The following is a 12,441-nucleotide window of genomic DNA, read 5'->3' as shown; positions in this document are numbered from 1 at the left end:
CGAACTCTGGTGTAAGCAAAAATTGTTATCCCCCAAGGTTTATTTCTCCCTTAAGAAGTTTAAAAAGAAAATGAAAGAAATGTAAAATTGTAAGAGTTAATTTGAATAACTAACAAACAAAATAAATAAATAAATAAATATATTAGTAACAATTAGTCGGCACCCAATGAATATTAACAATTGTAAGAAATGTACATACGTTACATAGAAATAAATAATTAGCATAAGAGTTCCATTGTCATTCAGATTAGGATTTGACTAAGTGGGCGAAAATTGCAACAGAAGCCCAAAGAGATTATCAAGGAAACAGATCAAAAACGTACGAAACAACAACAACAAAAATATTATTAATTTTCTATGAATACAGTATTAAAAAAAAGTAATGTTTTAGCTAAAAAGAGGAATAATTATTGTGCTAGGAAGGCACATGGCGTCATCATCAACATCATCACAATCTCCTTAGTCTTCATCGCAATCAGCAACACTGCCATCATCATGTCTAATGGTACGAAAGTATAAGTGTTACATGAATCTCGTGCCTGCTCTGAATGTTGAGAACGTGGTTGATGTTGACGATGATGATGGTGTCAGTGATGACAATGATGACGCTGATGCAGCTGACGGTGTAGGCAGAGCATCGTTTGTTGTCATGTGTGGTGTTGCAGTTGTGGTTGTTTTTGACGTCAGAGATGTTGTGATTGATGTTGCTGCTGCTGTTGAGAGCTGTGTTGTTGAACTTCTCAACGGTTTAAATAGAGGTTTTGAAAAGGTTGAAGTTGTTGCTGATGTTAAACTTGTTGTTGTTGTCGTTGATGTGGAGATGCTTGCAAGTCCTAAAGTGATGACATCATTGAGTGGACAACTATTTTGTGCTAGCTGCATTTGTTGGATGTGATGATGTTTGTGAAAATTTTGTTGTTGCTGAGGCTGCTGTTGCCGCTGCTGCTGATGTTGTTGCTGCTGCTGATGTTGTAGTTTGAATTGAGGGCTAGTTGTGTTGTTTATATCTTTCATCTTAAGCATTTGATGAGCTGTTGAACTTATGTACTGTTGTTGTTGAAGTTGTTGCTGATGTTGATGATGATGTTGTTGATGATGATGATGATGGTGATGATGATGACATGTGTGAGGTGGTTTGTTTTGCAGTTGCTGTGGTTGATGCGTGAATTTTTGCTGTATATGTGACTGTCTGCAGTGTTGCAGCAACTGTTGTTGTTGCTGCTGCAACTGTTGTTGTCGTAATTGTTGCTGCTCTGATTTTGTGTTTTTCTGAAAAATTTTAGATTGTAGCAAGCTATTTCTTTGTTGGACAGCTGTTATTTTATCATTCAAATCATCCAATTTCATTTGCTCTTCACGTTTTTTTCTGTTTTTCATTTGAAAGACATCAGAAATCCCAAACAAACTTTCTTCCAAGACTTTCACTTTCATTTTCACTTTTGCTAGTCTTGTTTCGTGTTGGTGGATGTTGTTGCAGACGACTTTCAGATCCTCATAGTGTTGCTTCCTCACTGAAATTAATTTAGGCATGATGACAAGGGCGACATTTTTGTTCGGGTCCAGGAGAAGCTGCTCTTCGATTATTCTGCTCATCTCATCTTTTCTCGACTGGCAACTTCCTCTCAATGAATCCAGCTGCAAAATTAGGAAACCGTTAATGAAAAAATTAGTTCATTTGCACACACATTTTTTATTCTTTAAACTAAAATACAGCAATGTCAAATAAAGCTATTGAAATTTGTGCACATATTATAATAAAAACTAACACAATCAACATGCAGATGAAATAAAACTAGAGGCAAATAAAAAACATGAACCCACAAAAGAGGTAAAAAGAACCAACTAACATTTTTGGACAGGCATCTAACTTCATCAATCAACTCATCAATCCTGCCAGCCACCCTTCCACCATCTCCACCTTCATCATCATCATCCTCTTGCTTCTGCTCTTTCGTCAACTGCTTCTCTGTTTCCTGTTTAAAAAAATAAATCACCAGCCATGCCATCATAACAATTTATGCTTGTAAAAAAACATAAAGAGAGAGAGAAAGAGAGAAAAAAAAAAGAAAGAATAGATAAGTGGATTAATGACAAAAAAAATTCCAACAATTAATAAAATAAATAATGAGGAATAACAATAAAATAAAAATAACGAACCATATAGAAGACATCATTGAGAGTCATTAACTTCCTACGCAGATCATCTTGCACACATCTCTGATGAGATTCAATCAACTTGTCCAACTTCAACATCGGGTCCATGCAGTCATGGTTGACAACTTCTCTTTTTTTTGTGTTGCTTTTACTTGATGGAGAGTCAGTTGTTGCTGGCAGATGGTGATGAGTGTGGGGACTAATCTTTCCATACTTCGTTTCATTAGCTTGAGACATGAGTTGCCATTTCTAAGAAATAATATATCTTCATTTTATGCTCGATTACACAATTAGGTCAACTATCTAAATTTAGTTTTATGACTTAATTAAAGTTTAAATAGATAAGTTCTTAAAAAAATCTGTTTGAAAAGAACTTAAATAAAAAACTACTTTCAGCTCTTCAATGGTGTCTTCCTTAAATTTCAGTTCATCTTCCATAAAATTTAGAATTAGGATGAAGTCCATCTTACTGAATGGAGCCGTCATTTTTTAGGAAAATTGACTCAAAATTGGTTGGACATTTTATTACACAAAATAAACACTAAGACTAAAAGCGAACACTAATAACAAAACTTGCAAAGTAATAGTATAGCGTTGCATATCACAAGCATGAATAGATGTTACAACCAATGGAAGTCGGTGAACAATCACAGAACAACCACAAAGATGACGACCAAAGGGCAAAAAAATAAAAATCTTTTCAATGAGAAATCATTATTAAAAAACAATGTTATAAACAGTCACATCAAAAATAATAAGTTCAATAAGTACAAAATATAAATGATGTTCAAAACAAGATTCGTTCATGAGGTCGTTTCAGTTGAAGTTGATTGATTGGCCTCCACGTATAAAGTCATGATTGGATTGTTCGGTTCAATTGGGCGACAATCAGGGCAGTCCAAAAAATCTTTCATGTGGATCTGGAGGCATTTCAAAATTAGCTCAATTCATCATAAGTTACATATTAATTGCAAGTAAGAGATGCATGAGTTAAGACCAACTTGAATGAAAATATTGACTTCATCCGATCTACAGAGGAAAGGAAAGCAGCCTCCATTCTTCAATTCGGCCTTTTTGGCTTCAGGGAAACATTTAAATGTTTCGTTCATAACTTCACTATCAACTGCTTCACAATCATTAACCTTACAAAACAAAAAAAAAGCTTGAATTATGAATAAACAAAACTAAAAACTTGCTAACACAAAACAGTTTAAAGCAAAATCGAAAAAATTATCTTTTCAATATTTAGAACTTCAGGTTTAAATAGTGAAAACGCTGACCTCGATGACCATAATCTTAACATGCCTTAGAAACTGGGGCTGTACATAATCATTGACACAATTCAAGGTCAAACGAGATGATAATTCTTCTTGTGTCAAGTTATCTAGCTGGTGTTGGAAAATAAATCATTCATTGATTTATTTCAATATCTTTAAGATGATTACTCAACTAGATTGAGTAATACTTTATTTCATTTAAAAAACACAAAAAATGTAACAAATTCATTGAAATAGATGAATGACTGAAACATTGAATGTGTTACTCACAGATGCCTTCATAAACTCTATTGATTCATCTATACTTCTACTTATTTTCGTTCTCTTCAAATCAGACAACACCAACTTTTTCAAAACTAAGTTTGGAAGTAACCAATATCTGAATGCAACATCAAATTTAAATTATTAACAATATTATGAAGAAATAAATATAATATAATAAATATATATATAATATATATCTATAAATTATATACATAAATATATGATATAAATGAACAATGTAGTATATGATAAATTGTATCCTTAAAACAGCACAATTAAACGGAAAGAGAATAAGAACATTTAAATGACACACATGTCAGAAGGAATAGAAAAAGATTTGGAGGAAAAAAATGAGGCATCAGTGAATGAATTGCACAGGATGACAGAATGAACCCTGCGTGATGATTTTGTATATTCAGCATATTTCAAAGCCAGGAACCCTCCAACCGATGAACCAAACAAGTGAACCTAAGTAATGAAGAAGTACAATTCATTGGTCTTCTAATCATATGTCACAACTTTTAATTTCATAGTTTGTTAAAATTTTAATCCTACTTTTCCTAGCCTAAGTGAATCTAACAATTTGTTGAAGCTTATGCAAAACTGTCTGACAGTCCACAAAACTGGATATTCTACCTGAACAAAAAACAATTGACAAAAGTTTAATAATATTAATAATTATGATTGATAAAATTTCAAATTAATTAAATAATTAAAAAACATAATAAAAAAAATAATAATAAAACAACCAACAGATATTGTTCTGTATCCAAGAGCAGACAGAGCAAGGATTTGTTTAAAGTAAACATCAGCCTGCCCAACTACAGGGGGAAGAAATATAATTGGAGATTTTATTGACTTTGACCCTGCATCATATATTGTCCATGTTTCTGAGCCTTGAACGCAAATCTTTAGCAATAAATCAAATATAAATTAAATTTTATTTTATTAGTGAGCACTGACTGGTGTTCGTCATTTGCTGGTCAGTCAGGTCAGTGTTACTGTTATGTGTTTTGTTACATCATAACTATACTGATTGCAATTGGACCATTTTATTCATTATTCTAATTAATATTAAGTCAATTAGAATTGTAAAAAATAAAAATAATTAAAAGACAAAAAAAAACATTACAATTAACATTAATTAATTAAAATTAATCATCTCAAATCAAAGAAAACAATTTTCAAAATTTTTATAAAATTTTATTCAGATGTAAAAAAAACAATCCAAATTTAAAAAACTAACTTTTTTCATGGGAACATTACCCCTGAAACTAACGTATTCTTTTGAAAAATCTGACATTGCGCATCTGAGTGTACGTACATTAGTGAAGATTCGGAACTTAACAATCACCTGACATCTTTTTTGATCATATTTAAAAGTAAAATTTAAAAGTAAACTGATGTTAACAATTACTTGAACCACGTACTTAAGAGATTAGAATAAAAAGATTAACAAAATTTCTGCAGCGCATCGAAACTTTAAAATCACAGAGAAGTTCGAACTACGGACAGAAACTGAGATCAATTCTTATTATAACCATAAATTTATAGTTAAGATACATGATTAAAATAGTGCAAAAAATATATGAAACCATTAGAAATGGAATATTATGAAGACGCAAAAAACCATGATCAAGGTAAATTCAATGTCTTAATAATGAAAAATTAATATACGAATGGCAAAAACATATTTGTAGCAGTGCAAGGCATGAGAAGATATCATTGATCACAATATTATAAATTGTTAGATGTCTGCGATTGTGGCAATGACGAAAATGATGATAGTGCTTACATCATCGTTATACGATAATTATGCAGCTAATCTTACAGAATCAGTTAATTTTTGAAAGAACAGATCTGATTTCGAAGCGTTTGTGGCTTCCCACGGACGTAATTTGATGTTTTCATCATTGGTCGTTTATCATTGGCGAGGTGGATGGCGTTGCTGCCATCATTATCATTCTCATCATCATCATCATCAGCCCACGATGATGGCTCATGGTGACAGGTGCAAACAAACTAAAACAAATATTCATTTGTTCGTCGTCAATCAAGACACTCACTCTAATCAATAACCATTATCATTATCATCCTCATTCCAATCATTATCATCAATGCTATCTCCATCGTCGCCATTCTCATTTTCAGAACCATTTCAACAATATGGTATAGAAATTAATATTAATTCAACCTTGTATTTAACAAACCTTTAAAACAAAATAAATTAGCTAACAGATGAGACGAGAATGAGTGGACAAATAAATAATCAAAGAAAGATATAAAAAGATGATAAACATTCACCTTATCTTTCAGCATTTGAGATAGGTTGATTGCTCTGCTGATGATAAGGATAATATCATTCAGTCTGGGGATCAAGCATTCCATCTGTGTGAGTCAGTTTGAAAAACATTACATCAACATTATATCACTATCAAATATCAATATTATTTGCGTCGGCATACATTACAATTTACGAGTTCACACAAGTATTAACAACGTTTAAATAATAAACTGATGCACATGCACATACAGAAAATTTGCCATTCACAACGGTTTGAGCTTTTTGATTGGTTGAAAGTTGATATACTGTACATATGAGCTTAGGTGATTGGAGGACGATTGTAAGGTCCAAATCTTTCGGCAACTCCGGAGACAATTTTACCTGAATGAACGAGTTGCAACTCAAAAATTTTGAATACATCTGATCATTCTTTTAAAACATTTCTAATCAGAATGACAAAAAACTTAGAAAACAAATTTGAGTATAAGAAAAGTGAATAAATGCAAAATTAAAAGAAAAAAAGAGAGAAAGAAAAAGAGATAAATACATTTGTTTGTGAGGCTCTACTGCTTGTGGCAGTGCTTACTGAAGATGACGGATTTGCCAGTAAGTCTTTACTCTTTCTCAAGAATGTCACCAAGTTGTCTAACATCTGCAGGAATGTACATTGACATCAAATCACAAATAGAAATAATCCATTTGTAATCACACAAATCAATGAATAATCTGTTTGTATATTAGTAACATGCTACAATAGCCAAATAAAAAAAACGAACATTAATGATCTCATAGCCTGAACTGTGATTGGTGGATTCCAAAATGGATTCAAGCAATTGCAGGCCTTTATTCAAATAATTTGATGACTCTTGTAACTAATCCAAAAATATAAATTTTAAAATTATTTAAAAACAAAGCAGAAACATTATTACCAGAAAAACTGATCATAAAACATATAATAATAAAATTGTAAAATGTTAAGAATATGAAAAAAATATTAACCTTTAAAAAACCAAAATGAAAATAGGATTAACATATCAAGGATAATACAGCAAAGAAAAGCATAACTAATAAAAATGGGAGAACCTGTGAAATGATCCAGGGATATTGGCAGTCCAGTTTGAATCTGTACACAATTATTTGATTGGTGGAAGGCTTCAAAACTTTCAACAATAAATCCTGAATTGAAAAATTACATTAACTAACTAACAAATTGCTGATTATCAAAGCAAGCTAGTAAATAGTTAAATTTGCTACTTGGTAGATCATTGAATATAATAAATAAGTAAAAAAAGATTAATGTTAAATATAATTAGAAAGCTATATCTAACTAACAGCTTCAATTATGCAGCAGGAGTCCAGAGTCATTATGCATTTTGTGCCACTGTGATGGAAATTATTAAAAACATTTGATCAAAATATGGAGTGTTGTTATTATAAAATAACGAGAAAATAATTTCTCTATTTTAGCAATGTGATATAAATATTATTATGAAAGCAGAAACATCAATAATTACTTTGCTCCATTCAATATAAACCTTTCATAACTGTGACTGGATTCTAAAAATTTGAAAAAAAAACATTGTCTAATAAAATTTAAAAAACACAAAAATAAATTAATGTTTAAAAATTAGATAAAAGCAGAAACACTGAAAAAAACTTTCACCAAGACCTGGTAATCCAGATGGGGATGTTAATTCACGACCAGCCTTTTAAATATTATTTATTAAATTGAGAATAATTAAACAAATATTTTAAAAACCGCCCCACTAAAACATTCGTTTCATATAAATAAGTTAAGAATAAATTAAAAAATGGAAAGCATACAAACAACTTCACTTCTTACGTTAAGTAAGCAGAAGACTTCCTGGAATGTTTTGTCTGCAGTTGAGTTCAACAACCAATAATGCTCTTTCGACTACAATGCCAGAAAAACGGAAAGGTTTAAAACTTATAAAAATCAGATTAGGAACAAAATTGAGATCATGAAGATAAAAATAACTTCAAGTTCAAGTCAACAGTTGTTCAAGTCTTGTTTGTTTGGATTTTTTAAATTGTTTTTAATTTAAAATATGAAAATTACCAGAATCTTTTCTTCATTTTTGAATTCATGTTCACTCATTTTATTCAATTAATATTTATTCTTTAGTTCAATTAATGGAGAATAACACGCATTTTGACACAAATTTTATTTTAAAAATTTACATCTCATAAGGTTCACTTTTGTAATTTAAAAGTAGTATAGATAAAAATAAAAAAGACACTATATTTTTAATGTTTGACAACGCATTTTGCACTGCACAATTTTCACGACGTGCGAACCAAAAAATATTTCGACGTGAGGCGCTTCCTGGGATTTTTATCGACTGCAATAAATTCTTGGAGGGAAGCAGAGGCACCTCCATTAGGACTACACCTGATTAAAAAACAGTGAATAATTACTTGCCCAATATAGTTACAAAAAAGTAAGATTATTTCGTGTACGACACTTTACACTTGATTAAAATAAATTAATAAAAATGCCGAATCGTTAACCAACAAATTCAAGAAATGAGTAAGACAATACATACTGTTATGTTGAAATCTTTTCTCAATCTCTCTCTGATTAGGACACCTTTTATTAAAATCTTCCAGTTGTTCATAATTCTTTCTTCATTTTTCTAATAAATTAAAAAAATTTTCATTAAAAAACATACAAAAATCAACTTGAAACTGATAAAAAAGTCATTCTACCTTTTTTTCTTCAAGTCTGATCCTCTTTTGCTCGTCTTGCCATGCGGACAATAAAATATCTTTATGTTCTTCACAAACAACCCAGCCTTTTAATCTGCCATTCATTTATTCATTAATTTGTTCGTTCATCTATTCCTTCATTCGTTTGTCAGTTTATTTATCCATTCATCCACTCGTTACTTACATCTACTCAGCCAGCAAGCAACTGAATTATACTAAGATACATAATACATACATAAAATATGTAGCAGTTGAGCTAATTAATAAGAGCGAACTTTCCAATAGAAGAGAAATCATTTTACAAAAGAACAGAGAAAAAAAAATATTTACATAGGCGCACTGACGTTGCCAATGAAATTCCAACCCATCATGGCTGGTGCAATGTCTATCTGCAACTTGTTTGCTAGTCTGTTTAATCCATCCATGCGCTCTGCGATGTAAGGTGATGTGATGCAGTGACGGAGAAGTAGTCAGAGAAGGAGGTTAGGATTCCAGAGAGAAGGGCCAGAAAAAGCAAACACAGATTTAACGTAACAGTGTCTATTACTGTAGTTAAGAAGTGAGAACGAGAAGACGATTGTAAACCGGCGCGTTTAGGTTCAATTAATATTTCTGACGTAACTGCACAAAATCAAATATTAAACGATGAACAAAAATATAATAAATTAAAGTGCTGATTATATAAGTGTATCTTAAAATATCATATTAGTACTTTTTTGATAACCTTCAATGTAGACGGTACCACCTGGTAGCATCCAGGGTTGGAATAGCTCTACATTTCCAAATTCATTCTTTGGCACCTTCCCCTATAAATATATAAATTTGACATGCACTAATCTGAGTAAATGTACATATTATATTCTGTTACACTTGGTACAGCAACTCACATCGATCGCCGGCATTGGAATGAACTGTTCAGTTTGCCATCTACCAAATAATTCTAAATCTTCTTCCATAACTATCTGGAAATTATCAAAATTTAAATGTTCAAAAGGTGAAACATAATAAAGATAAAAATAAATGGAAGACCTTGTTTTTTAATCTCTTCTTATGTTTGATAATTTTACACGGTGACACATTATCCTTCACAACTCTTCCTTCTATCAACCATTTCTTACGAGATCTTAACTGAAGGAAAAAAGTTTCTCAAAATTCCAAATACAAATCTCAATTTATTGTTGAACGCATTGATAAAAGAGGAGAGAATGTTGAAATACCAACGGTATGAACGCAATCGCGCGAATAGACGGCCTCCCCGCGAACAAATCCCAACGTCACCGACGATTCCGGATAGATGCATTCGTATTTCAACAGGTGTCGCTTCATAGCGTATCTGAATTATCGATGAATTTATCATTATTCGGCAAGTAAGTAGTTGAGTAAGTGCTTGCTGTTGGAGACTTCTACAATTAAAAAAAAAGTCATCAATAGCCTCTGCATACTAACTCAAATTTATCAGCACAAATGGAAACGTTAATACCAGCAATCATACATGAACAAAAAAAAATTTGAAATACAAGCACACATGCACACACAGACGGTCAGACAGACAGACAGTCAGACAGACAAGCAGGCAGAGAGACATACAGAGGATGGTTCTTGTAAGCCGACCAGCTCTGTGGAAGTGCTTGTTTTGACAATGATTCTGTCAGTGAATAGATTAATAGAATCACGAGTTGATGCCAGCAATAAATAATGAAAGAAACTTGCTGAAAAGTTTTAAAACAATGATCGAAAAACAGGAAAACTAGCCAGCCTTCAATACTCAAATCTTCATTGGACTGGTCAACGGATGAAGTATCTTTGTAAGCATTCATGAGAACCAACCACCAATCAGAAATGAGTTTCCTTTTTTTGCAGGTCACCTTCAACCAATCCGAATCGTACTTGCTTGTCAAATCTTTCATGAAACCTTATGTTTTAATATTGACATTTGAAGTTATTTAAAGACATAGTTACAGTTGCATGCAATGCCATTACTTTAATCTATTTTTACCATAATCATTTAAACCATCATCAACACATTGATCCTCCGTAACAAGCAACAGCACCGTCATCTTGATAATTTATTATTCATCATCATCATCTTCATCGCCACAATAAAAACAGCACTAAACTGCAATCATGGGCGATGATGAACTGCAATGGCTTCCTGGCATGCATCTTCACATCACTGAGACCACCCACCTTGCATCTATAACTGCTCGCATCTACAAACATTATCTTCGTCATCACCATCATCATCATCAACAACAACAACGACAACAACATGATTAAAATCGTTAACAACAACCACAACAACAACAACATCATCATTCACTACAACAAGAACAACATGGTAGCCATCGACATCGCCATCTAGAGAGAGAGAAAGAGAGAAAAAGAGGAGAGAGAGAGAGAAAAAGAGATAACTAACAAATCCATTTCTGTTCCCTCTCCAAGTAAACTTCAGACCACCAATCAAATTCTACGCTCCCATCATCAGCACAATCAGCACCAACATTAGCACCGTCATCAACATCATCAGAATTAAGGATGACAGCATCATCTATTCTCTTCTCAATATCTTTATTTTTAGGAGTCAATTTCATTTTTTGAGGACTAGTTGAGGATGGTTTCTTAATCTGAAACATAATTAAGACAGTTTGATTGATTTGTTACTCAAATGATAACAAGAAATAATTCCCAAACAAGTATTAAATAAAATGAATAACCAATTATATGCAATAAACTAATTCACTAATTTACTGACGAGATCAGTAGGCTGGCTCGAGATTGGATGAAATGAATGAACCAATCGAACTCTCAGACCCAACGACCTCATCATGATCACAAACAACTGTTATATATGGAAATAAGAAAAAATAAAATATAAATGTCAGAGAGTAAAATGATGAAACATTGAAAATAATAAAAGCTAATTACTGAGAAACAAACCATGTTATGATAAAAATAGTTGATGACTCTGCAGCTGACCAACTGTCTTTTCAACATCTTCTTCTGAATAATGTTATTTTTCAGTTTGTCAAACTTGATATTTTTAAGAATTATCAACATTTAATTTAAAGTTGAGTACAAAATATGAGAAAATTACAAATTTTAAAATGAAAAATTGTAGTAAAAAGTACCAGATTGTGAGAATTGTCACATGGATCAAAGGCCCCGTCGTCGTCAGCCCTACTGCAGCGTTTTCTTTTTCTTCCTTCACCTCTCCAGCCATCCTCACTGATGTGAAATTTCATGTTGAACCATTTAGTGAACTGGTGCAATGTTTCGCCAATCCAGAGGCCATCAAGTTCTTTGTTGATGTATGCAATGGGAGCCATTGATAATGCAAAACACATCAGTTCATAATCGTTACAAATACTGTTCATGTACCTACCATGAGCCAACAAACACAGAATGTGAACCTGATTTGATAAATGTATGTACATGTATAATCATCCATTGATATTCATCATCTCTTTGAAAAATATTCCATGACCAACAAATTTAATGATAAGCATGTTGTTATTTTAAACATCATCTCAGAATAACAACCTGATGACATTTAAGCTGAGTGATTGTCTTTGATCTATTAATAGCGCATCTCACCTCATTTGCATACTGCTCCTCTGTAGACCTTGAATCATGAATTTCAATTAAACAGCAGCCCAAACCAATGATAAACATTATAATCAGCACACAAATCAATATGTAATTCAACTTATTAAAAAAACATTGAACAATATT

The 12,441-nt window shown here is 32.1% G+C and overlaps 3 protein-coding genes across 3 annotated transcripts; all 3 read right to left on the bottom strand.

The window, feature by feature from the left end:
- Nucleotides 1-499: 499 nt before the first annotated feature.
- On the bottom strand, nucleotides 500-2,391 carry HELRODRAFT_169973 (hypothetical protein; the record flags this gene model as incomplete). Its single annotated transcript, XM_009015775.1, has 4 exons — nucleotides 500-723; nucleotides 1,407-1,635; nucleotides 1,848-1,973; nucleotides 2,158-2,391. The coding sequence occupies 4 exons, from the start codon at nucleotides 2,389-2,391 to the stop codon at nucleotides 500-502; spliced, it is 813 nt and encodes a 270-aa protein (XP_009014023.1).
- A 566-nt stretch (nucleotides 2,392-2,957) lies between these two features.
- Nucleotides 2,958-8,204, bottom strand: HELRODRAFT_190950 (hypothetical protein; the record flags this gene model as incomplete). Its single annotated transcript, XM_009015774.1, has 18 exons — nucleotides 8,060-8,204; nucleotides 7,823-7,894; nucleotides 7,643-7,685; nucleotides 7,494-7,536; nucleotides 7,312-7,360; nucleotides 7,063-7,155; nucleotides 6,756-6,851; nucleotides 6,527-6,631; nucleotides 6,247-6,360; nucleotides 6,000-6,083; nucleotides 4,942-5,049; nucleotides 4,449-4,604; nucleotides 4,251-4,331; nucleotides 4,009-4,163; nucleotides 3,702-3,810; nucleotides 3,435-3,542; nucleotides 3,156-3,296; nucleotides 2,958-3,074 (listed from the first exon to the last, which is right to left on the bottom strand). Exons 1-18 carry the CDS (start codon nucleotides 8,096-8,098, stop codon nucleotides 2,958-2,960), a joined length of 1,713 nt encoding a protein of 570 aa, XP_009014022.1. The 5' UTR covers nucleotides 8,099-8,204.
- Nucleotides 8,205-8,519: 315 nt separating this feature from the next.
- Nucleotides 8,520-9,665, bottom strand: HELRODRAFT_75665 (hypothetical protein; the record flags this gene model as incomplete). Its single annotated transcript, XM_009015773.1, has 4 exons — nucleotides 8,520-8,636; nucleotides 8,710-8,795; nucleotides 9,434-9,515; nucleotides 9,597-9,665. 4 exons carry the CDS (start codon nucleotides 9,663-9,665, stop codon nucleotides 8,520-8,522), a joined length of 354 nt encoding a protein of 117 aa, XP_009014021.1.
- Nucleotides 9,666-12,441: the final 2,776 nt, after the last annotated feature.

Source organism: Helobdella robusta, assembly GCF_000326865.2.
Source record: "Helobdella robusta unplaced genomic scaffold HELROscaffold_16, whole genome shotgun sequence".
NCBI classification, from domain to species: Eukaryota; Metazoa; Annelida; class Clitellata; order Rhynchobdellida; family Glossiphoniidae; genus Helobdella; species Helobdella robusta.
The sequence above is the reverse complement of the archived record's forward strand: the minus strand, read 5'-3'. Positions and strand labels throughout refer to the sequence as shown.